Source organism: Arvicanthis niloticus, chromosome 18 (genome assembly GCF_011762505.2).
Source record: "Arvicanthis niloticus isolate mArvNil1 chromosome 18, mArvNil1.pat.X, whole genome shotgun sequence".
NCBI lineage: Eukaryota > Metazoa > Chordata > Mammalia > Rodentia > Muridae > Arvicanthis > Arvicanthis niloticus.
In genome coordinates, this window is record NC_047675.1 from 5,439,609 (window position 1) to 5,463,647 (window position 24,039).

The window sequence follows — 24,039 nt, forward strand, 5'->3', positions numbered from 1 at the left end:
AGCTAAGTGTTGAATGGTGAGAAGGGATCAGGAATGGGAGGATCAGGGAGAGCTGATTCCAGCCTGGAGCCAGCAAAGGCACAGGATTAAAGCACAGCGATTGCTTATGCCTGCACTGTCAAAGGGGAGTAGAGCTGGGGCAGAAGACACTGAAGGAAACAGAAAGAGTTGAGTGACAATACAGGACCAGACCGTGACAGTCACAGGATCCCTGGCTGAGCAAGAAGCCACCAGAGGGTTTAAGCAGAGAACTGGTAAAATGATTACATCTTTTAAAGATCCGCTGCCGGAAGCAAAGACCTTAGAGGTGGGGAAACCGAAAGACGAAACTCTTCCCAGGGGTTTCCCCAGGAGCAAGCCATGATGGTGCCTTGCACAAAGGCAGACACAAAAAGAAGCAGGTAGATTGGACACACATCTGCAAGCTAAGTGAACTGAGTGTGAGAAAAATTAAAATATCTGTAACTGTCCGATATTCTGTATGTGCAAAACTACGTAAGAGCACTGTTAAGGTCTGGATGCTTCACGGCCTCCACAGAGGAGGTTTAATTGAGAGAATGTCTTACAGTTGAATCTCATGGAGGCATTTCCTTCAACTGAGGCTCCTTCCTCTCTGATGACTCTAGCTTGTGTCATGTTGACACAGAAAACCAGCCAGTATGGGTCTACAGAAAGTTATCTCAGGAACCCTGAGAGCCTAATTTATCCACAATTCAGGGGTTCTAGATGAGTTTGGGGAAGCCAAAGCACAAGCTATATTTCCATGATACTTCACAAGATGAAGACCTCAAACCCCAGACTCACTCAGACTCATAACATAAGGTACCTTAGGGTTTCACTGCTGTGAAGAGACACTATGACCAAGGCAACTCTTATAAAGGCAACATTTAATTGGGGCTGGTTTACAGTTTCAGGAGTTCAGTCCATTATCAACATAAGGGGAAACATGGCAGCATCCAGGCATACATGGTGCTGCAAGAGCCAAGAGTTCTTCTATATCTTGATTCAAAGGCAACAGAAGGGACTGGCTTCCTCAGGCAGTCAAGAGGAGGCTCTCTTCCTCACCAGGAGGAGCCTAAGCAAAGGGGCCTCGAAGTCAATCCCACAGTAACACACTTCCTCCAACAAGGCCACACCTCCTAACAGTGCCACTCCCTGGGCCAAGTATATTCAAACCACCACACAAGGTAAAAAATAAAATGACTATGAAAGTTTCCAATGGTGTTTCCGACATGACTCCGGTCTGACATCTCCTCTCAGTAGACAGGTGGCTACTGAATAGTTTCAAAATCAAAACTGAAAGACGGCTGTGGATATAGCTCCACGGCAGAGCACCTGCTTGGCACAATCAAGTCCCCACTGCTGTGTCAGAACTTATATTAAGTAACCTACCCAGCTCAAGATGAGCTAAGACACCAGCTGGCAATGACAAGAGGCCCCACAGGATGCCATCCTACCACAGGGGAACCACTGCATCAGCTCTCCGTTTCCTCCCACCCTGGAGATCAAAGGCTGAGTTCTGAGGCTATAAGCACAAAGAGAGTAAGACTTCTCTACAAAAGACCCACACACAAGGGCAGGGACAGTAAGGACATTCTATGGCAACATTAGTTCCTTAGTTGGTAACTATTATTTAATGTATCAGTCCTGGTAAAACCGTGAACAGTCTGGGGTAAACACCAAACCATGCCTTTCTAATGAGGAGCGGCTAGCAAAGACAGGATAAGTATAAAAGAAACAGAAGGAAGGACGTGGAATCCAAGGGGCTGTGGCCTCTGAAGGAATGCATTCTCTGAGCAAACGAGACTTCCCACTGCTTTCTCCCATGACCTTCCAGACACTGCCAATTTTACTGCACTAAAGGGAAAACTCTACTTTTCAGCTTCACGGTCACAGACAGCAGCAGAGGAACCACTGAGCTGGGACACACTGTTTATTTTTCCTTGAAACAGGAACTCTCAAAAGGGGCCAAGGATTTATCTATCTGAACAAAACCATTTTCCCAAAATGAAAAATACTTTTCCAAAAAAGGACTGCTACAACTAAGGGCATTTACAGATTCCATAAATCTTCCCAAGGAGTGTGCTTTTTGTTATTAAATTTTCCTTTTTACATGCACTAACTTATGGGGAGGTGGGTGCATGTCACATCACACATGTGGACGTCAGAGGACAATTTGCAGGACTCTCCTGTGGTTCCCAGGGATCAAACTCATATTTCAAGTGTCTTTACCTGCAAAACCATCTCCCATCCCACTCTGTGTTATTTTGATCAACAACAACTGTTTGAAGAATCCTAGCCCAAAACAGTGCCTATCAAATCTCAAATCTACTTTCAGATGCTTTAGGATCACAAACTGGATTGTGTTACAAAACAAGAGCAATGCAATGATCTCCAGAACCTACATTTATTTTAAAAGGGGGTGGGGTGGTATAATGACCCACATTTGTAATCCCAGGGTGTGAAAATGGAGACCAGAGGACCCTGGCACACACTAGCCAGGCAGTGCCGCCAAATCACCAATCTCTGGGGCAGTGAGTGACACAGAACAAAGCAAGGTGGACAGCTCTACAGGAACACCCAAGCTCACCTCTGAGACCCACTGCATCCTACCTGCTACCCATGCATCCAAAGTGATGGCTGGCTTGCGAGAGATCTCTCTCTCTCTCTCTCTCTCTCTCTCTCTCTCACACACACACACACAGAGAGAGAGAGAGAGAGAGAGAGAGAGAGAGAGAGAGAGAGAGAGAGAGAAATGGACACAGATAGAAATGAGAGTGAAAAGCAAGGAACAGTACCAGATCCCTGGAAACAATCTTGGAAACACACCTCGGGTTGTTTGTAAGAGCCCGGTCACCTTTGCTGTCGATAGGGCCCCTTGGCTTGGGATGATACACCCTCTGAAAACATGACAAAGACTTTAGAAAGTGGGGTACCTTAAAACAAAAAGGACGTGACCCCTCAAAGGTGGCCATTACACAGTGTTCTCTAAGCTGTGCCGCGAGGCTACCTGTGATCATTTACACCCTACACCTTACTGTCTAAGGTGTCAAGAGTGTAGGTAACTATTTTTATTAAACAACTGTGTAAAATATTTCTAAAGCAGATGCTGCTCTTACACACAAATCTTCAGCTGGTGTACAAGGTCAATGGTCTCACTACGGCATCTTTCAAACACAAGGCATCCTGGGACTTGTTCATTTTCGCAGTCCTCTCTTACCTCTGCCCACCACAGGTAGGCCTTCTTCTTCCCACAGTGCTCTGTCCTGTGTGCAACCATGCAGTGGACTATATACTGCTGCACACACTTTCCCCAGCTAAACCAATTCATTACTAAATAATTCAATTACTCTCCATCCATATCCACACTCACGCTCTGTGGTAGCTTACAAGCAGCTCCACTAGAGACCTCCAAGGGACCGAAGCAAGGCTTACATTGTCACCTGCCGCCATTCCCTGCTGTGGCCCACACCTGGGCATACAAAGATGCTCTCCACCCCAGTTCTCTCTGTTCCCATAAGTTCCCTGCCAGTTTCTCTGTCCCCCTTTCTGTCCTCTGCCCCCTCTTCTCTGCCCTCATGGCTCTACCCCTTCTCCAGGCCCTCACTCCTTAATGTCAGATCTGTTGCATGGCGTCATTCCTCAGGGGGACACCTTGGCATGGGTCCGCCTGGTACACCCTCACACACTCATTATATTTCATAACACTGTGACCCTTTCTCCTCATACCTGGCTGCTCTCCTGTACTGTAGCTTTTCCTGTCAATGTACATCTGCGTTTCATAAGATTAAAAGTGCTCTTATTTTTCTTAAAGAGCTGAGCTAGTAAAGAATTGAATCAAAAAAAAAAAAAAAAAAAAAACCCACAAAAACAAAACAAAACTCTGCCATTGAGACAGCATGGCACCTGCACCTCAGGAGTGCATGGTGAGCCCGGCCACCAAGGAGATCAGAAGGCTGCCTTCTGCTCATTGTGGCTCAGCCCTATCTGCTTCTATCTTTTCAGCACAGAGAAAATAATTTTGTTCTATTATCCAAATATCCTCAGAAAGAAAGAATGACACCACATCCCTAACACATATAAGGAAAGAGGGTAGCACCCAGAGAGGAGTGAGCTGCCAAGGAACCCAGTACAGCACTTGGTTTTTAAGGTCAGCTTAAACTGACTCTTAGCCTATTAAGTAAATAAACATTAAAACACACTAGTTGTATAGTAATAACTCAAAACTACTAACCTAAATTCACTGAAACCAGTGAGTATTATGTCTGTTTGGTGGGGTGGTATTTTTGAGGCAGGGTTTCTCTGTGTAGCCCTGGCTGGCCTGGAACTCCCAGAGGTCCCTGGTTCTGGCTCCTGGCAGGCTGGCATTAAAGGTGTGCACCACCACTTGCCACTGAGAATTTTAATGAGCTCCCAGCAACAACGAGGACCTAAGGACTGAGGTCAACGGTGTGCGTATCTGGAAACCAGGAGCACTGAAGGCCCAGTGCTGGGTCCACACCACCACAGTACAAACAGCGCCCTCCCAACAATGAACATTCCTCATTTATGCGTCCAACTACCGAATTCCTATGTTTATTCCAGTAAGAACAAGAAGGATCCAGTGAGAATGTTCATCAATTTCAACCCTAGATCCCAATAAGATCCCTTGAAACCCACACATCTAAGAACCTCGGTTTTAAATTTATTTCTAGAATATTGCCTATAACCTGGGCTCAGATTTAAAAGAGCAAAAGAAAAAGAAAAAAGTCAAGTCTATGAATTACAAAAGTTTAAGAGTCCTCTTCTTAATGTCTGTGTTCTACAAAGTCTTTAGGCTACACATGCATGTGCATCTGGGCACGGGCGCGCACACACACTCACACACACACACACACACACACACACACACACCACATGCATGCACCTCAGGCAAAAGTTGGCTAAAGAGGAGAAGAACAGAGCAAATCCATAATGAACCCTGAGAGTAAAAAGCAGTATTTTACTTTAATTTTAAAAATCTAACGCTACTGCTTCTCGGCCTTTTGGTTAAGATCAAGTGTAAAAATCTAATGCCTTTTACTGGTAACAGTTTTTAACTTAGGCTAAGTAAATAATATGAACCATAACTCAAAAACTGCTGGACATCTCAGGAGGGTATTGGCCTACTAAGGCCACGGGGCCCGTAACCTTGTTTAACCTCGGTCCTCTCTCCTCTCTGCCTCTGAGACAGTAAGGACCCTTCTTTCATTTTTTTTTTTTTTTTTTTAAACAAAATAAATACTTGGGCAGAACACTGTGAGATGGAATTCAAAACCCATGGAAATAAGTGACAGGGTTAGTCTGTCAGAGGCCATAAAAGCATCATCAGACAGAATGTTAAAGTTTGGCTTTGCAGTTTTAAGTAAGAAAAAGAAAGTTACAGTTCCTTCAATCGATGATATTATAGACACAGCTGGAGTGAAAACATGGCACTCAATAAGGCAACAAACTAAGGGGGGGAAAAAAAACAAAAACAAAGGAAGAACTCTTCAAAACAAGCATCTCATCACCAGCAAAATGGCCTGGACCTCCAGCCTCTCTAGGTGAGTGGACCACCCTTGACTGGCAGGAGGCCACCACCTGGGCTGAAAGGCTCATGCTAATTCAGTCTCCTAGGTGGTCACAAACTAAGCACCTGTCTTCAACAAGAAGCTCAATCCCCACTGCATCCTCAGGAGCTAGAACATGGCCAAACACAGAAAGAACATGCTTTTAAAACTATTTGCTGCTGCAGAGACGGCTCAGCGATTATGAGCACTGACTGTTCTTCCCTGGTTCAATTCCCAGCACCCACATGGCAGCTCACAACTGTCTGTAAGCCCAGTTCCAGGGGCTCCAACACCTTTGCACAGACATATGTGCAAGCAAAACACCATTGCATATGAAATGAAAAATACCCAAGTGTGTAATTCCCAACGTATTTCAGAGGCTCACATATTTCCAGGACTCCAGTTTCAAAGGATCCAGTACCCTCTGCTGGCCTCTATGTATCTAGCACCCATACAAGTGTAGCATATGCCTACGGAGACACACACAGACACATAAAATAAAAAAGAAAAAACACTTAAATTTTTACTATTAAAAATACTTGCTAGAGAATGAAGCTTTAACAACTTAGACAATAAAAACAACACGTTTACAAATACAAAACACCCAGCTGCCGTTGATAACAAGCACTAGCAATGACTCCGCCCACTGCTGTGCCACACCAACAAATTTCTAATAGAAAGTTTGTTTCTGCTAGTCGGAACAATACAAAGACAGAAAAAACGGCTTAGAAACCCAAGATCTGCATTAGGGGAAGGGGAAACAGCCCAGAAAGGTGGCAAAAAGGGCTGCGGATCAGATGAGGATCTGATCCCAGGGAATGAAGGGAGCAGGTGGGGAAGGAGAGAAGACGCTGAGTTGGTGCATACTATGAAGCAAAGCGACTCTGGGAGAGGCTAAGCACGGCTGTCCACAGGAGTGAGCCTCCTTCCCTGGCTATGCTTAGCCACAGGCTGCGGGCAGATGGATAAGATGGTCTTTACACTAATGTACCTGGCCTTTGCACTAAGGCACCTGGCCTTTGCACTAAGGCACCTGGCCTTTGCACTAATGCGGTGAAGCCCACATCCACTGTTCTCCCTCTCCCTGCTCAGGGAGAGGACCAGCGAGTGACTGGCATAACTCCCAGAGTCCTCGATAGGATGATGGCCGGTAGTAATCCCTTTGACCCCACCGCCCATATAAAACCATCTTTATTGACTACAGTATGCCACAAAGTGAAAAATACTCCAGTGTCTCATATACTATAACGGAAATGAACTCAGAACTTATATTTCAGTTTGTCCAAAGAGCTTCTTGAGAGTTGGTGTATTTTCATCACATACATGCACGAACAAGGAAAGAAACTATTTGTGTTAAGGTATTTCTAAACTTTAGAGCCCAAACACTTCTGAATCACCAAAACCAGATTCCCCACACAAATCTTTCTCCCTTCGTACCTCCACGAATACTAGAAACAAAGTGCTTCTTTAAAGGGTATACCACCTCAAGATCCAGAAATTACTCCCAACGTGGTAGCACCCACTTTAGAGACACCGGTTGTGGAATTTCATTGACTTAACTAGAAGGTCTCTAAACAAGGTTTCCAAGCAAAGAGATTCACTGTGTAACCAGTCCATCATTTAATGACTGACTGAAAACACTGACAGCCTGCACTTGTTTACACAGGCAAGAAGAAACACCCAAACTCACATCTACTGGAGAGGACTGGAGCCGTGGGCGTACTGATAACACACATTCCCTCAAGCTCAAAGCTGGAGGGAAAGATCAGAGGTGAAAGATCGGAAGATGCAAACCGCTGAGACAATGTGTCCAAAGTGAGCACAGAGCCCATGATTCAATCTCCAGCCTCTGCCCCAATCCCCATGCCCACAACACCCCCCCCCCCCCCCCCCCCCCCCCCAGCCAAGAAGAGGTGAGGAAAAAGACAAAGCTACAAACAGCTGAAGCCAAGGGACAGAATGTTTCTCTCCTCTGCTGGTCTCCTAACGCAGCAGTGGTTCCCTACTTAGTGATGTGGAACAAACTGTTCACTTCAGTGGGCTACAATTCCCTCTTATCTTTCAAAGTCATGCATGATCCATGAGGGCCCAGGTCAGCACCAAGTATGTGCCATGAAATAGTCAATCCGGCTGGTTCCAAGAACACCCTAGTTTAGTAGGAATGAGCTGGCAAGCTTCTGGTGGCTCTTGGGTCTGTGGGCACATGTACAATCCAAAGTAAGCCAATTCCTTAGAAACAAAGACTATGACATAGAGGAAACGTGAGTTCCAACAGGGAAGTAGAATCTGGCGGAGACAGGAGAGTCACACATGACGATGAGTCGGCAGAGAGGATACTGACTCATGGGACGGGACAAGAAGGCTTCTCCCAAAAATGGTTCCAAGTCTCCTGGTCACATCAGTCACATTCACACCACAATTATGAGTTGCATTTATCGTGGATATAATTCCTTGAGTGTTCTAGATATGCACAAATAAACCCCCAACTGGGACATTCCTGACAGCAAGATTTACAATAGCATGCATACCTGATGAAACTCTAACAGATTTACAGGACCAAAGGATGATTAATTAAATGAAAATATTACCATAAGATTGTAAGCATCATTTCCGAAGAGAGAAAAAAACCTTTATAAGATTAAGTAATGGGCAACTTTTGGTTTTGGGTTGTTTTGTATCAGGTTTTTGGAGACAGGGTTTATTTGTGTAGCCTTGGTTGTCCTGAAGCTGGCCTCAAACTCATAGAGATCCACCTGCCTCTAACTCCTAAGTGCTGGGATTAAAGGCATGTCCCACGATGCCTCAAACTGTCATGGACAACTTTTAAAGCAAAGTAAGAAATGTCTTCATGAAGAACTGCTAGATTTTTCCCATCGTGTAAATTCCTGCCAACAGAATCACAGACAAATGTGTCACTTTCTCTGTAGGAGAAGAACTGACTACACATTTGTCATTATACACGTAACTTGTAAACAGAAAGCATAGACTAGCCAATACTGTCCAGTGGTTTGTACCACTTATCATGTAAATTCACATTCATAAGCAACATAAATTTTGTAGCACTAAGACTACTAACAGCCAAACCCTGTTTTATTAACACAAACTAGAGATGAGGACAGTTTCCAGCGCTTTGAAAATGCCAGGGAAAATCTCAGCTGTTCAGAGTCTTTTAAACCCCTGGTTGGCACAAAACCATCAAAAATGACTTTTTTTAACTTTTTGAGAGACCTAACTCTGAGGCAAAGGAGATATCATGGGCTAACGGTTCAGATTTCAGAACTTAACAGGTCTGGGTACAGTCTAAGAATGAACATTTCTAGCAAACCCCCTGTATATTAATCACCGCCTTGATGCCAAGACAAAATACCAGACAGAAACAACTGAATAGGGAAACAGACTTATTGTGGCTCACAGTTAAAGAGTGTACAGTCAGTCATGGAGGAATGCAGCAGCCAATGAAGCAAGCTACAGCACAGTGCAGCCCACGTGCAGGGCCACTGCCTCTCCGTTAACCCTTTCTGCAAAGGCCCCCACGGACAAGCCTAGAATTGAGTCTCCTAGGCGATTCCAAATACTATCAAGTTAACAATGGAAATGACCCCTCACACTAGATGGTGCCTCTGGCCTAGGCGCACGCTCAGAGAACACCTGCAGCGGAACACACAGAAGAAGGAACACTACTCTCCCAAAGAGTAAAACATTCATTTACTTTACTATTCATTCATTTACTTTTACTATTACTTCAGTAACATTGTAAAACATTTTTATAGAAAAACAGTAATAGTTTAGAATAAAAACCAGGTGTCAAACACCAAAGTGGTTATAGCAGAGCTCAGAAAAATGTGTGTGTGTGTGTGTGTGTGTGTGTGTGTGTGTGTGTGTGCGTGCGCCTGAGGCACCTCTGCACACCCCTGGAAAGCTCTGCCTTCCCTCTCCCCCATGCACTGTTCTTACAGATTTCCTAACCCTCTGGTCCAAACCCCTATTCTGATCTGCAAGAATCCTCAGAAAATGAATCCTCCATTACAGACTGGCAAGAAAACAAAACTCAGTCTGTTCAAAGGATTTACTCAGAGAAGTGAATACAGTATGCAGGGCTTTTTAGAGACGCTCAGAAATGCTGTAGCGCTATTTTAAAAGTCCCTAGACTCCTGGACAGCTGCCCACCTCAGATAAGTACACCATGTCCTGTCAGGCCACACAGAACATCACAGGAATGCTGGCAGCTTCCCTCAGACAGCATGCACAGACGCAACCCCACCAGTGCTGGCCTCTTAACTATATCCAGCTCAGCTCCCTAGTTTAGGTTTCTTCACTTCCACAGTCAGGGTCAGAAACACTACGAGAAAAAATGACTCACTTCGAAAGCCTGTCCTGAAAAACACAACACTGACAGTCTAGAAGGTTGAGCATATCCGCTTAAAGAGACCAAACGTTTGGGTGTGAAAGCAAACAGTGACTTCTTCTCCTAAACTGGTACTCTGCCTGCTTCCTTTTCCAGTGAGTCACGGATTTCAGTTCACAGTTTTGCTTGATGCCAGGGACCGGATCCTCCCACTGAGCATTCTCTACACTGAGGGACACCCGTAAACTCCATGTTAGCAGCGGAGGAGTGTAAGGGATACTCAAACACACACTTCACTTTTCCCTACATGGAAGCAGTTTTCCCCTCAGGAAGGACCCAGCATTTCAGCTCAGCTGAGCTTAACTGGCTAACCGATGTATGTCAACTCTGCCCATCGCTGACCTCTCCAGAATCCCCCACTGCCTCTGTTACTGCAGAATTACTGAGCACACATGCCTCTGACCACTTCCTCTAGTGGATATCCACCTACTCAAGAGAAAGCACTGTGTCACACTGTCCCAACACAGCACTGGGCATATAGCAAGCACATAGTGGTATTTGCTAAACTAAGTACGTATGGCCCTGCTTAGGTTTGGAGTAGGCATGTGAACATACTGCTGTCAACCTAAACAGATGGCGAGTTGGTGGCCGACTTCCAGACGGATGAATTTACCTGCTAAAGCCCAAAGTCCCACAAAACACGTATTCGGTAGAAAGGAAGGAAGGAAGAAAGGAAGGAGGAAAAGAGGGAGGGAAGGAGGGAGGGAGGGAGGGAGGGAGGGAGGGAAGGAGGGAGAGAGGGAGGGAGGGGGGAGAGCTTTCTACAGTTTTTAGCATTTGTAGCTGCTTGTATTACAAACGCTAATTATATTCCCCCAAAAACGTTTTACATGAGAAGGTCTGCACTTAGCTTCTGGGAACCTGCCCCCAGTGGTTCTGATTGATAAATAATTATGCCAACAGCCAATAGCTGAGGAAGACAGACAGAGGCAGGGCTTTAGAATTTCCCAGGCTTGGGGCCCAAAGAAAGGAGAAAGACCACCATGCTGGGAGAGTGTAGAGGAGGGGAGAGATGCCTGTCCTGCATAATGCAGGACAGAGAGACACAGCCACCATGTGAGGGACCAAGGGAGCACAGCCCAGATGGCTGTCCAACTGGGTCCAGGGCAGCCAAGACAGAACACAGAATTAGTAAGTAGTAACTTGGGATTTTCAGCAGGAGGCAGATTAACCACATGGAGGTTAGGCAGTGGCCCAGCTATTGTGTTAAGACATAATAAAATATAAAGGCTGTGTGTGTGTTTTTTTTTTCTTTCAGGAACATAAACCATTGAGGCAGGTAGCAAACCCCGAGACAGGATTTATTTATTTTTTAATAATTAATACTACAGGCATTGGTCTTTTCCTTCCATAGATTTTATTTTTTTCCTTTTACTAATTAAACTACTCCCGGCTCCAGCACAGCTCCTGCCTCCCACAGTCACTGGTGTAGCTGCTTCCTCTCCTGCCAGCCACACCTCAGACCTCTGTCTATTCTGATCAACTTGCCAATTACCAGTTATTCCCCAGGACCACACTCCAAGTTCCGGAAGGTAAGCATCTGTTCTTATTCAAGGTTTACAGCTGCTACCTCCTCCACCACTGCCATCATTTCTTCCTAAGCTTTGGAAACGTTTTAAAGAGCCAGGATGATTCCGTCCAGTGTTCGTGCGTCACAAGAAGCAACACGGTTAAGCAGAGGACCACTTCACATCAGTGTGCTTAAACGGTGCAGGCCTTTCAACTTTTATTAATTTCATTGCTGTGCTATATGGTGACTTGGGAGGCGTCTGTTTTTGAAGATGTGCTAACCACCAGTAGAGAGAAGCAGTTCACTGCTTGTGGTGGCGCATGCCACACAGTACTCAAGAGGCTGCGTGTGGCAGGACATGCTTGTGCCCAGCACTCAAGAGGCAAAGGCAGGGTACCTTCAACCTTGAGATCTTGTCCCAAAGAAGATAAACTCTGAAGTCTAAATTCTGGTCTGGGAGGAAGAAGAAAACCCTACAAATCCGAAGTGATTGAGAACTTTATAATCAAATGAAATTAATTTGAATAACGATTCCGAGAACCCAGATACTACTGAGAGAGATACAGAGAGAACAAATGGGATTCTGAATTGCTTTCTGGAATGAAGGCATGTTGTGGCTACTGTTAAAGTAGCACCTTCCTGAGATATGTCCTGAGGTATTTGTACTTGAAATGTATATATCTGCACCCACAATGCAGGGCTATCAATCAAAACGACAGCAGAATTAGGAGTACAGGAGAAACAAGATCAGATGTGGCACTGGGTGCTGAGAACATGTAATTTTGCACCATACTCTTGTTCTGCTTTCAATTTCCCAAACTGAACTTGGGTATCTTATTCACACATTGGGGTATCTTGTTCACATGTTGGGGTGCCTCGGCTGTCCCCCACAGCTTCCTCTACAGCAGCTATTCCTCTTCTCAACCATCAGTTTTGAGGGTTAGAGGGTTTTGGGGGCAAGGGTGGAGTAGTGGTTGGTTTTTTTTGTTTGTTTGTTTTGGGTTGTTTCACTTTGGTTTGTTTTAACCCAAGACAGGGTTTCTCTGTGTAGCTCTAGCTGTCTTAGAACTCTCTCTGTCGAGCAGGCTGGCCTCAAACTCAAGAGATCCACCTGCTTCTGGCTCCCAAATGCTGGGATTAAAGGTGTGCAGGACCACACCCCGCCCACAGGTCGGTTTTAACATGCTGTAGCATGCTCTCGGAGGTTCAAAGCCCTGCACAGACAATCCTATTCTCACATCTACCTGCACCAAGACCCAACCGTGTTCCCTCATGCACCTCAGGCAGAGGCCCTGTCAGCTAAAGATTAAATCACAGTCAGCTAACAGAATCTCTAGGAACAGCAAAATCTCCATCAGAGTACAAGACCACACCCTACTGTCTTCATGTCAGTTCACTCCAAGGAACACAGAAACAGACCATCAAGGCAGCAAGTGGTCACATTCTGTGGGAAGACCGCTTACAGTGCTCTGTGAAATGGCCCTCGACACAGAGCCCCTCTGCCGCAGCTCACCCATGGCTCCTGCCCATCTGCTCTCGACAGTAGCACTTTCCCTGTCTGCTGGCACAATGTGCGTCCACTCATCACCGCCCCTGTGAGCATGTAAGCTGTGAACGCAGGAACTCTGCAGCGTTTGCTACTGTCTTAGTGAAAAGACACACCATGACCATGGCTACTCTTATGAAGTTAAACATTTAACTGGGGCTGGCTCATAGTTCAGAGGTTTAGTCCATTATCATCATGCTAATGCAGCCAGAACTGGTGCTGGAGCTGAGAGTTCTATATCTTAATCCACAGTCAGCAGAGTGACTGTGTACCACACTGGGCACAGCCTTAGCATAACAGACTTTAAAGCCTGCCTCCACAGTGACATCTCCTCCAACCTTATAACAGTGCCACTCCCTATGAGCCAAGCACTCAAACACATGAGTCTATGGGGGCCATTCCTATTCAAACCACACCTACCAAGCCCTCAGATTCCAACCAATAAGAACATAAAAGAACAATCACTACAGCCACATGCTCAGGATCCCAGAAAAGAAATGCCAAAGGAAGTTACACACACACACCTTATATAATATAAACCAACACGTTCCATTAACAGGCCACACCCCCACGCCTCCACTTACCACTGTTTAGAAAGGTGACGTCATGGCACTACTGTGATCTAATGTCATATTTAGTCTTCATTAATAGCTAAGAAATTAGTGACTATAACATTACACAAACATTAGCTGAACCTGTCAGTGTGTGCCGGGAAAAGTCCACATGATCACACTACCTTCAAATGCACACCATGAAATTCCAGGTATGTTATGTGTATATAGTCATTTGTGTGCACACCTGTTTGCAGACACATGTGTATACACAGATGTGTCGGAAGGCCAAAGGTTGACAAGCAGGTGTCTTCCTCTATCCCTTTCTCCACCTGCATTTCTCGGACAGAGCCTCACTGAATTCAGTCAGACTCTCTAACTGGAAGCCCCAGGATACTCCAGAGTCCGACTCTCTGGTGCAAGGGTTACCTGTGCACACTGCTTCATTCCCAGCATTCTCACACGGGTGCTGGGAAGACAAACTTGAATTATTGTGCTTGTGTGGCAGGCACATTACCAAATGAGACATCTTCTCAGCTCCCTCCATGGAATTCTTAACATCTAGAAAATATCTGACTGTAGGACACAGTGCAGATTATGAGATTTTAGAAAACATGGCTGTGTTACTTTTAAAATCAAAATTAATTCCACCCCTCGAATTCTGCCGCCAATGTAAACACACTTGACAGACACTCCGCTAGGTACCACCTGGGAAATCCAAAGCGTGTGGGAAGCTGGCTATGTAGTAAATGAAGAAGCTCAGGGCTCTATCTTCTACTTCACCAAGTGATCTTGGGCAGACCATGTGGCCCAGTTTTTTCATTCATAAAACAGGGTGGAGTGACTCTCTCCTTTATAGACTGACATGTAATCAAAAGACTTGAAGTACACAGCTGAGAGCAACACAGACAGGCACGAGTAACTGTTTCAGTAACCATGCTCAACTCACCTGCATTACTGCATCTGAACCCACTCACACTTCAACATAAGTCTGGGGAGTACTTATTCTGAAGTGTCAAGAACAGTAGTTTATTTCATTGTTTTGTGTGGGACACTGAACCCAGTGCCTTCTGCAAGCTCTACTTATTTTAAAGCAGTAAGGGATAGGCATCAATGACACTGGTGTGTGGAAACCCAGTGGTGATCAGACCATGATCTGTGTAATTGGAAAAGACACACAAACTTACAAGAAAGAAACAGATCATTCAGGCCCTTGACACTTTATTGCTGAGTTCATGAGGTATTGAGCAAAGCACCAAGCCCTGGAGCTACTGGATGGAGGAGTGGCTCTCGCTAGAATCTGGATCACCTCATCTCAGTGTAGAGAGGAGCTTTAGAGACATCCCGATCTGAGCTCTGTCCACCCTCACAGACAAGGCTTCCAGAGAGATGGCTCAAAAGCATGCTTCCACTCCCTCATTCCTGCTCTTAACTTTAGAGCAACAGCTATATAAATCAAAAGCCTCTTGCTAACAAAAAGCAGAAGCAGCACCCAGCCCTCTGCTGTATAAATGAAGATAGAAACTTCAGAGGTCCAGAACCTTGACCAAGAACTACTCAAAGAACCATCATGGACCCAGAAATCAGAGCTCAGAACACCCCACCCACTCAAAGCACTAAATGTATCAAAAGTTCTGTCAAGCTCAGCTCCACAGCTCAGGCTATCCCCTCACAGAAACCTGGTAATCAATGAATGTACATCCCTGCTACTTACCATGATTTCTCTCTGTTCTTCCAGATTCTTCAGAAAGTTAGAAAATTCCCGTAAGGAGGCATCTGTAAGGAGAAAGGCATGAGTCCGTGCTGAGCAAGGCAGCGGGAAGCAAACCAGACCTCACACATCCCTTACCTATGCACCGCTCATCATCAGTCTCAGCATCTCCGATAAACTCAAACTTGAAGTCTCTGAGAGAGTGTGCAAACTTCCGCTGGGCAGCTGACAGACCTAGAAAGGAAGGCACACTTGATGAACCAGGTGGGTCCTTGTTTTAACGCCAAGGACAACCAAAAAATGCATTTCTGTTAGGATGGGTAGAGAACTGGGCTCCACTAAGAACTCGAAAAGCCACCACCCAACCCCTATAGCCCTCCACCTGGCACATGCCAGTCACCTCTGTCCTCCTCCCACACCCCAGCCTAGAGAAGCCACCATTCATTCCCCTCCCCGCTTCCTGCAGGGGACCACCGGCTTCCTGCAGTGGACCACCATGCATCTTCCCAGACATTCCTCTCTCCTCAGGTCAGAATGCATTCCAAAGCTCACAAGTCAGACAAGAACCCCCATCTGACGGCACTCCTCTGGGTCAGGAAGGTCTGGGAAGGCACTCTGAACTGATCATCACCGACACTACACCTCAACAATAAAGATGAGGGAGGGAGGAGGGAGGGAGGGAAATCCACTCCAACCCAAGGAAACCAGAAAATTCAAATTAAACATGTTCACTGAAAGTAGCACTACACAGGTAATCTTAAAGACTAGGATTAAATCGTCACTTTAAAAAGTGTATTAATAATAAACAATTCTCCAAAAGAACTACAGTCCTTGTCACCTCCTCTTCTCACGACATATTATGGCACCAGGGAGGCTCCACACGTGAAACGAGCCAACCGAAGTATGCAGCTTGGCGGTAGCACACGTGGTTAGCATGCACGGGGCCTTGGCATGATCGTTCAGCATGCATGATCATCACTTACAAAGGGAACGTTGACTAATACTATAGAACTGACTAATCATGCTGATCAGGGTAAAATTCTAGAGACAACTGAAAATAAGTGTACAACCACAAACTAGAAATAGCTACTTAAAAAACTGAACTTTTTTTTTTTTAAAAAATTGGACAAAACATGCCTATCAGAAAAGGAAATGAAAGGAATTAAAGTGGCCTGCTACCAGATGAAAAGAACTCCACCATCAGTGGTCAGGAAGCTAAAAACAAAACCTCAGGAGAGCGCAGTCATCTGAGTGCCAAACCAGTGTGAAGAAACAAACTTCTCACTGCCAAAGTTGGCATGACTATATTTGTTGTTTGGCAATTTCACAGAAATTTGATGAACTCTTATGACCCAGAGATTCTGGTAAGTTTCCAAGATAAAACTCCTGCACGTGGATATGTGCAGACGTGCGATAGAAAACTCTAAGCATGACTCATCTCTGTCATACGAGTAGGGGGAATATCTGCTAACAGCACAAAAAAAAAATGCAGTATGTAACCAACAGTGTGAAGTGCAGAAAACAGAACACAGAAGAAAATCTTTCGATCTGAAGAGAAGGAAAAAAGCTCTCTCTACCTGTGCAGCCGAGGAGGGATTCGACTTCTAATTCACACTATGCACTTATTTTAAATATTGGCGGACTGCAGCCTCACCTTTAACAGCTCCATTATTCATTCTGCAAACTTCGACTGTCAGAAGGCACTGAGCCAGACATGGCCACGCCCGTATCTCCAACACTTGGGAGATAGGGAAAGAACCGCCATGAGTTCACGACAAACTGGGCTACAGAGAGACTCTCTCATAAGCCCACCCAACCCCAACAAAGAAGAGCAACGCACAAGTCAGTCATATTTGTGTGCATGCACTTAGACTGCTAAAAATGTCCCTCTGAGGGCTGGAGAAATGGCTCGGTGGTTAGGAGCACTGGCTGCTCTTCCAAGGGATTACCCCACATGGCAGCTCACAACTGTCTGTGACTCCAGTTTCAGAGGACCCTACAACCCACCCAGGCATACTTGGAGGCAAAACAGCAAAGCGCATAAAATAAGAATAAATAAGTAATTCTTTTAAAGTGTTCCTTTGAATCTGGGTATTTACATTACTGTATCTGGTGCTGTTACCTTAATATCCAAACTGAACACTGAAAGAGCAAAGGTCTTTCCTTTAAGGACAGTATGCTGTATAGAGAGAAATAAATGTTCTAGAATGACATTTTTAAATACTAGTTTTGAAACATTCATTTTCTAATTCTTCATGTTAACTGAAAAGTAAATTAATTCAGGGTGTATTTGCACATATAACCTGGCACCCCGTCCCATGTGTAATGCCTTACTTGTGCTAAGTATTGAAGGTTTTTTTTTTTTTTTTTTCCTTTTAACATGTAAGAATGCTCCAGCACGCCTTTCCATTCTGGTTGATCTCTTTCTAGTGCCATGGTTCATGTTTGTATCACTGAAGCATCTGACCACATCAAACTGCATTCCTTTAATAATTAATAACCAAATGTGATTGCTTTTCCACTACCTAGTACATTTTGGCTTTCCTTTTTCTGTTTGAGGTGAGGAAGGGACCCAGGGCCTGTCACACTCCACCTTACCGAAACTGAGTACATCTAAATTTATGTATTTTTCCAAACCATTCCTACTTTCAGATCTATGCTGCTTTTCCAAACAACAGAGTTGTTTCACCTTAGTCCGTGTGATGCAGCCCACCAAAAGCTTCCTTCTTTCTAGATCATTACGTGTGAAACTCAACCAGTGTCTGATGACTAGATGCCATCCCTCTACTAAAGAAGGACAGGCGGAGGCCACTGGAGGAGAATGTCCTTTACTGACACAGGCTGAGGGCAGGCGTCCACATGTTATTTCATGAATTCCTCATAATGAGCTGGCAGGCTAGAGCCGATGTGTGTGGGTGCACTAAGATTCATAGATAGGTTAGGGCCTAACCAGGGCAGCTGACACCTTTGGGCTGATCAGACTCTCAGACATCCACACAAGTCCCTTCCTGATCCCATTCTAACTTTCAGGACATTTTACATTATTCCCAGGTCCTTTGCCCAGATTCTATTTCTGTGGGCAAGTGGAACCATGTCACAAGACAGAAAAACCGGTAAGGTCAAGCAGATTAAGGGACTCTGCAGTTCTCATAATTGCGGACAGTAGGCATTTGAATCTATTCCTGGAGCACGTGACCGCGACACCTCACTAAGAGGATCTTGGCAACTGGTGATGTAGCATACACCCTAAAGTATGCTAATGAGGTATCTAAACAGGCCCTGAATGTACAGCCAATGGGCCTCCCTGCCCGGGCATCCCTTCCTGCAAGAGGGATTTAATTTCTGGTTCACCCTGAGTAAGTCCTATGCATCCTTTTTCTCCATGAATAAAGACTTTAGACAAGCAAGAACTGTCTCATCAAGGACTGCCTTCCTCATACAGAGCCAAGCCTAAGTCTCCTGCAGAAGGCCCCTCCACACTCCTGGCACTCACCTTGAACTAAGCCAGGTCCTCCCCTCGCCCACCCTGGGCTCATCTTAGGCCCAAGGCCATTCTCAACTCTTCACAATTCCCAGTGGTGTCTGGGTGCCCAGGAGTTTGAGAACCACAGCCTCAGCTCCAGCCTGCACTGTTGCTCACCTGGAGAAACATGCGCTGGGCCCCCATCTCAAAAGCATTTTGCCTCCCTGAGCGGCATCCTGACAGCCTAGGGGAGAAGCAAAATGCAGACCCACAACGGGCTGTTGGCAGGTTGCGGCACTACCGAGAGTGAGGTGTTGGAGTTTTATCCTGCACAGTTGCTTAATTTGTATATTTGCTCTGAAATGGTTGATGCTGCTTTTAACGTTTCCTATACAAAAGGTCTTGTACCAAGGGTGACAACTTAACTTCCTCTTTCATAAGTTGAATGTCTTACTGCTCTTGCTTGCCTGGTGACTCCAAGAGTTCCAGCAATAAAGTGGAGAGAGTTGATAGCTTTGACTTGTTCCGACCTTAGACTGCAGTCAGCACTTCCTGAGTACAGTGACAGCTTGTTGCCTAGCAACCATAGTATGCTAAGATACATTCTTTCTGTATCCAATGTTAACCATTGATTTTTACCAAGAAAGAATGTAGACTTTTATCAAGTGCTTCCTCTACACATAAAATTATATGGTTTTGTTCTTTGTTCTATTGATTTAATAGACATATTAATTTGCATATGCTGAACCATCCTTGTATGCCTGTCATGAATTCTACTTGATCATGGTGTATATCTTTATAATGTGCTACAGACTGGGATTGGAGTGTTTTGTTAAAGTCTGTGTATCTAGGTTCAAAGATATTATCCTACAGTTTTATTCTTTTATTGAATCTTATCTTAATCATTGTGTTTTAATGCATATACATATGAATGAGATGTGCCTGCAAGGCCACAGCACATCTCCTGGGTGTCAGCTGTCTCTCGCCACTTTTGAGAATCCAAGGATCAGGACCCTGCACCGATACCTCTACTCACTGAGCCATCAAAGTCCATTGGTTCTTGTGTCCTGGCCTGGTATTGATAATAAAATTATGTTGGTCACATGGAAGACATTTAGAAGAATTTCTTCCTCATGAACTTTCTGGAATAGCTGAAAAAGTGGTCTTCATGTTTGTTATAAGATTCAATAGAAATTGACAGTATAACTGCCTGGTCATAGGGTTTAACATGTATTCATTTAATTTTAAAGACAGATATCACTTTCATAGCCTAAGTTGGCCTAAAACTCACAGTGATTCTCCTGCCTCAACTTCATTATACTGGGATTGCAGGGATGAGTCACCACACCGAGCTCCTGGTACTTACTTTACTGAATGATTTCTAATTATTGACTTAATCTATGGTGGCTTAAATATGCTTGGCCTATGGGACGTGACACTATTAGGAAGTGTGGCCTTATTGGAGGTGTAGCCTTGTTAGAGGAAATGCGTCACTGTGGAGATGGGGCTTTGAGATCTCACACAAATGCTCAAGTCTGGCCAGTGTGATACAGAGTCTCCTCCTGGATGCCTTGGGATCAAGAAACCCTTGGCTTCTACAGCACCATGTCTGCCTGGATGCTGCCATGCATCCCACCATGATGATAATGGACTGAACCTCTGAAACTGTAAGCCAGCCCCAATTACTGTCTGCCTTTATAAGTGTTGCCTTGGTCACGGTGTCTGTTCACAGCAATGGAACCACAACTAAGGAAGGCACAACCTCACACTCGGAACTGATCTGTTCACAGGTTTTCTATTTCTTGATAGTTAAACTGTGAGAATTACAAGTGTCCAGATTATCTGTTAACTGTATCTGTTCAGGTTTCCTCCTTCATCTTGGTAGATGTCTGAGTCTAGGAATTTTCATGTTTCTCTCTTGATTATCACAGTAGTTGATATGCACTTGTTCTTAACAATTGCAAAGAAATGCTTTCACCAACCTCAGCTTACAATATCATTTGGAAAATTCCAGGCTCCAGTACAACAACCAGGGCGAGCCCTTGATGACCTTATACATGAGAATAGTGATTCCTCATAGCAGAGCCATCTAGTTAAAGCCATAAGACTTACAAAGTGAATAAAGAATACAGTGTGCTCTCGGTGTGCGGGCTAGTTTATATCAACTTGACACAATTTAGGCATCACAGAAGAGGAAACCTCAATTAAGAAAATGCCTCTATAAGATCGTGCTGCAGGCAAGCATTTTCTTAATTGGTGATAGATGGAAGAGCACCCAGCCTATTGTGGGTTTGTGAGGAGTGCCACCTCTAAGCTGATGGGTCCTGGGTTCTATGAGAAAGCAAGCTGAGCAAGCCAGGGTGATCAGTTCAGTAAGCAGCCCTCCTCCATGGCTTCTGCAACAGCTCCTGCCTCCAGGTGCCTGCTGGAGTTCCTGTCCTGACTTCCTCTGATGATGACCAGTGATATGGACATGTGAGCCAAATAGACCCTTTCCTCCCCAAATTGTTTTGTCTGTGGTGGTTCACCACACCAACGGAAACCCTAACTAGGACACTCACGAAAGTGCATACATTTTACAAATCATATTGGATTCCAACACCCTTTGTTAAGTAGAGCAATTGCACCTAGAAGCTTGCATTCCTTGGCATAGAGACCTCACTAACTAGACTGTCAATTATGCATAGGTCTACCAAGAAATCTGCCAACAAGGGAAGTACACATTCAAACCAGAATCTAAAGTCACCGATGATTTATTTATAGAAGAACAAGGTTCAGATTCTAAGAACTCAATATTTTCATGCCATATTCTTGCCAAGGAAATAATAATGATGTTAATCTACATAACTTGGAAGTAAACAAAATTCTTCTACGAGCTGACTTCACACTTTCAAGTTTTCCTGTTTGACAACACCAGCAGCAGCACCATACATAGGAATTACTGTGGATACAGGAAAGTAAATAATTCATTTTGCAAGCTTTAAGAAGAGAAAATGGTGCAAGCATCCTTGTGAGCCCCTGTACACTCCTAAGCTGGTCTAGGCCCAAAGGCCACCATCAGAGGTGGTGCTAGAAGCAGCTGGTGGACCAACAGTATCTGGTAATACCGAGTTGAAAGTGTTCCTGGCCTTAACTGCCTAAATCTGACCAGTGTGGGTGATTTCTGTACTAAGTTCTTGTTCACAGAATAAACAGTATCTGAAGTCAAAGGAATGATGGGAAATGACAAACTGATGAAGTACAGGGAAATCAAGCTGAATGTACAAGGGACACATGTCCCAAGACAAATACGTATACCTGAAGGAGAAGGCTTAAAACCTAACATACCACTTACAAAGCAATCTACTAACTGTAAGAACCCTTTGGAAGTCCCACTGTAAAGTTCACTCAATAGCACCATCCAATCTCCCCTAAGCCACGTGCCAGCCACATGCATTATACACACTGCACAGAAGTGAGGATCAACTGTGACCGGGTGCCGAGTTCAGAGAGCTCCTGACCACAGGTTCTTTTGTTAAAGAAGATCTTACCTCTAGTAAAAACATCGAGAGCGCACACGCATGGATACACACAAAGATAAAACAGATAACGCATGGCTGCTACTACAACGATGACCACAGATACAGTGCCTTAAAACAAACATGCATTATCATTCCATTCACAGAGGTCATCAATCTGTGCTGACAACTGGAAAGAAAACCAGTTAAGTTGATAGTTTTCTGAAGGGTCTAGGATTCCAGCTTCTAGAGGGTGGCCACATTCCTTAGCTCATCGACTGCACCCCTCTTGACCTCTGTTTTCACATGCCACTCTGTGACGCCTTAAGAACCACCAGAACTATATTTGGCCTAAGGACAATCCAGGATCATCTACTCGTTCTCAGGATCCATAGTTTAATCACATCTGCAAAGTCTTCACTCAAAATCCTATTCCGTTTCAAGGGTCAAGAGGAGCCATTGCTGGAAGATGCTCACAATGGCTAGTGTGCCAGTGTGCGTTATCAGCTCAGTGAACACAGTTCTGTGTATTACTATGCACACACAACCCATAAGACAGAGTCTTATCAACTTGCTCAAAACCATACAGCCCGAGGAAGTGACACGCATATGAAAGACTCACAGTAGAGGGAGGATGAAAACTTGTTCCACTAGTAACTGCGTCCCACAAAGGACCATGATGAGGTCATATGCTTGCCCAATCTGAAACACCTGGCACATCTTCACTTGACTGTCCAAGGAACAAAGGCATCCCATGGGTGACCAACCCAATGTCACACACCTGTTCTGGGGAACTCTAACAGGGATTCAGGCCTGTTCTTTCTCAGGCATGTCAGAACTGTGTGTGGTTTTGGCATTATTTCTGGAGGTGCAAGATGGCAGAAACAGGCACTCATGAGTGTAAAAACAGCTATCCAACAAAGAGCAACAGAGAAAGGCAGCCAGGGCCATGCACTCAGGTGTTTGCACATTTGCCTGAAGAATCTATGAAGTTTGTCGATAAAGAGACATGGTCAGGTTTTGGGGGCAAATGTGTGGGCCAACTTCAATCCCCATCTCCTCTTTATTTGCTCATCAAAAACAAAGCATTTATTAAGGCTACTTTATACCTGTATTCTAGTTTTCCATATAATCAAAGTATTTGTAATATTCATATACATGTTATATGACATTGAATAAACGAGTCTGGTGGCTAAGTGTGGGCTGAACAATGTTTGTGCTGAGGGAGTATAAAGTGGACACTCCGAGGCAATATATGGTGGACACTCTGATGGCTGGTCCCTGGGTTTCATCCCACATACTGAGGGAATATATGGTGAACACTCTGATGGCTGGTCCCTGGGTTTTATCCCACACTTTACTGTGTCCCACACTGTTCCCGGTCTTCCCTACCTGTGAGCCCCAGCCCCTCTCAGACTCTGCCCGCTTCCTTCATGCCCTCTGACACATGTGAACATTTGCTATCTCAGCTGTGGTACACACCAAACCACTGTCCCCCGACTGACAAGGCAAATAAGACATATGTTTTTAAGTGTGAAATGACATAAACTGTCATCTTTAAAATAAGAAAAACAACTTCATTACCTAAAAGTACATAGAATTCAAAGGAATGACCCAAAACAGAGGCCATAAGAGGGAAAATATTTTTTAAAGATTGATTGATTGGTTGATTGATTGGTTGATTGATTTTATGTATGAGTACACTAGAGTTGTCTTCAGACACACCAGAAGGCGTCAGATCCCATTACAGATGGTTGTGGTTGCTGGGAACTGAACCAGGAGCTCT

At 44.7% G+C, this 24,039-nt stretch overlaps 1 protein-coding gene across 2 annotated transcripts in view; it reads right to left on the reverse strand.

Annotated features, from left to right (window-relative positions):
* Arhgap10 (Rho GTPase activating protein 10) overlaps nucleotides 1-24,039 on the reverse strand; it is a 238,734-nt gene that overhangs the window by 157,739 nt on the left and 56,956 nt on the right. For both annotated transcript variants that reach the window (XR_013104773.1, XM_034522388.2), the window contains exons 2-3: nucleotides 15,432-15,527; nucleotides 15,297-15,358 (exon numbers count right to left, since the gene is read on the reverse strand). Coding sequence is in view for 1 of the 2 variants with exons in the window: in XM_034522388.2 (XP_034378279.1) it covers nucleotides 15,297-15,358; nucleotides 15,432-15,527 (158 nt within the window). In the remaining variant the exon portion in view is untranslated. The remainder of the gene's footprint in view (nucleotides 1-15,296; nucleotides 15,359-15,431; nucleotides 15,528-24,039) is intronic.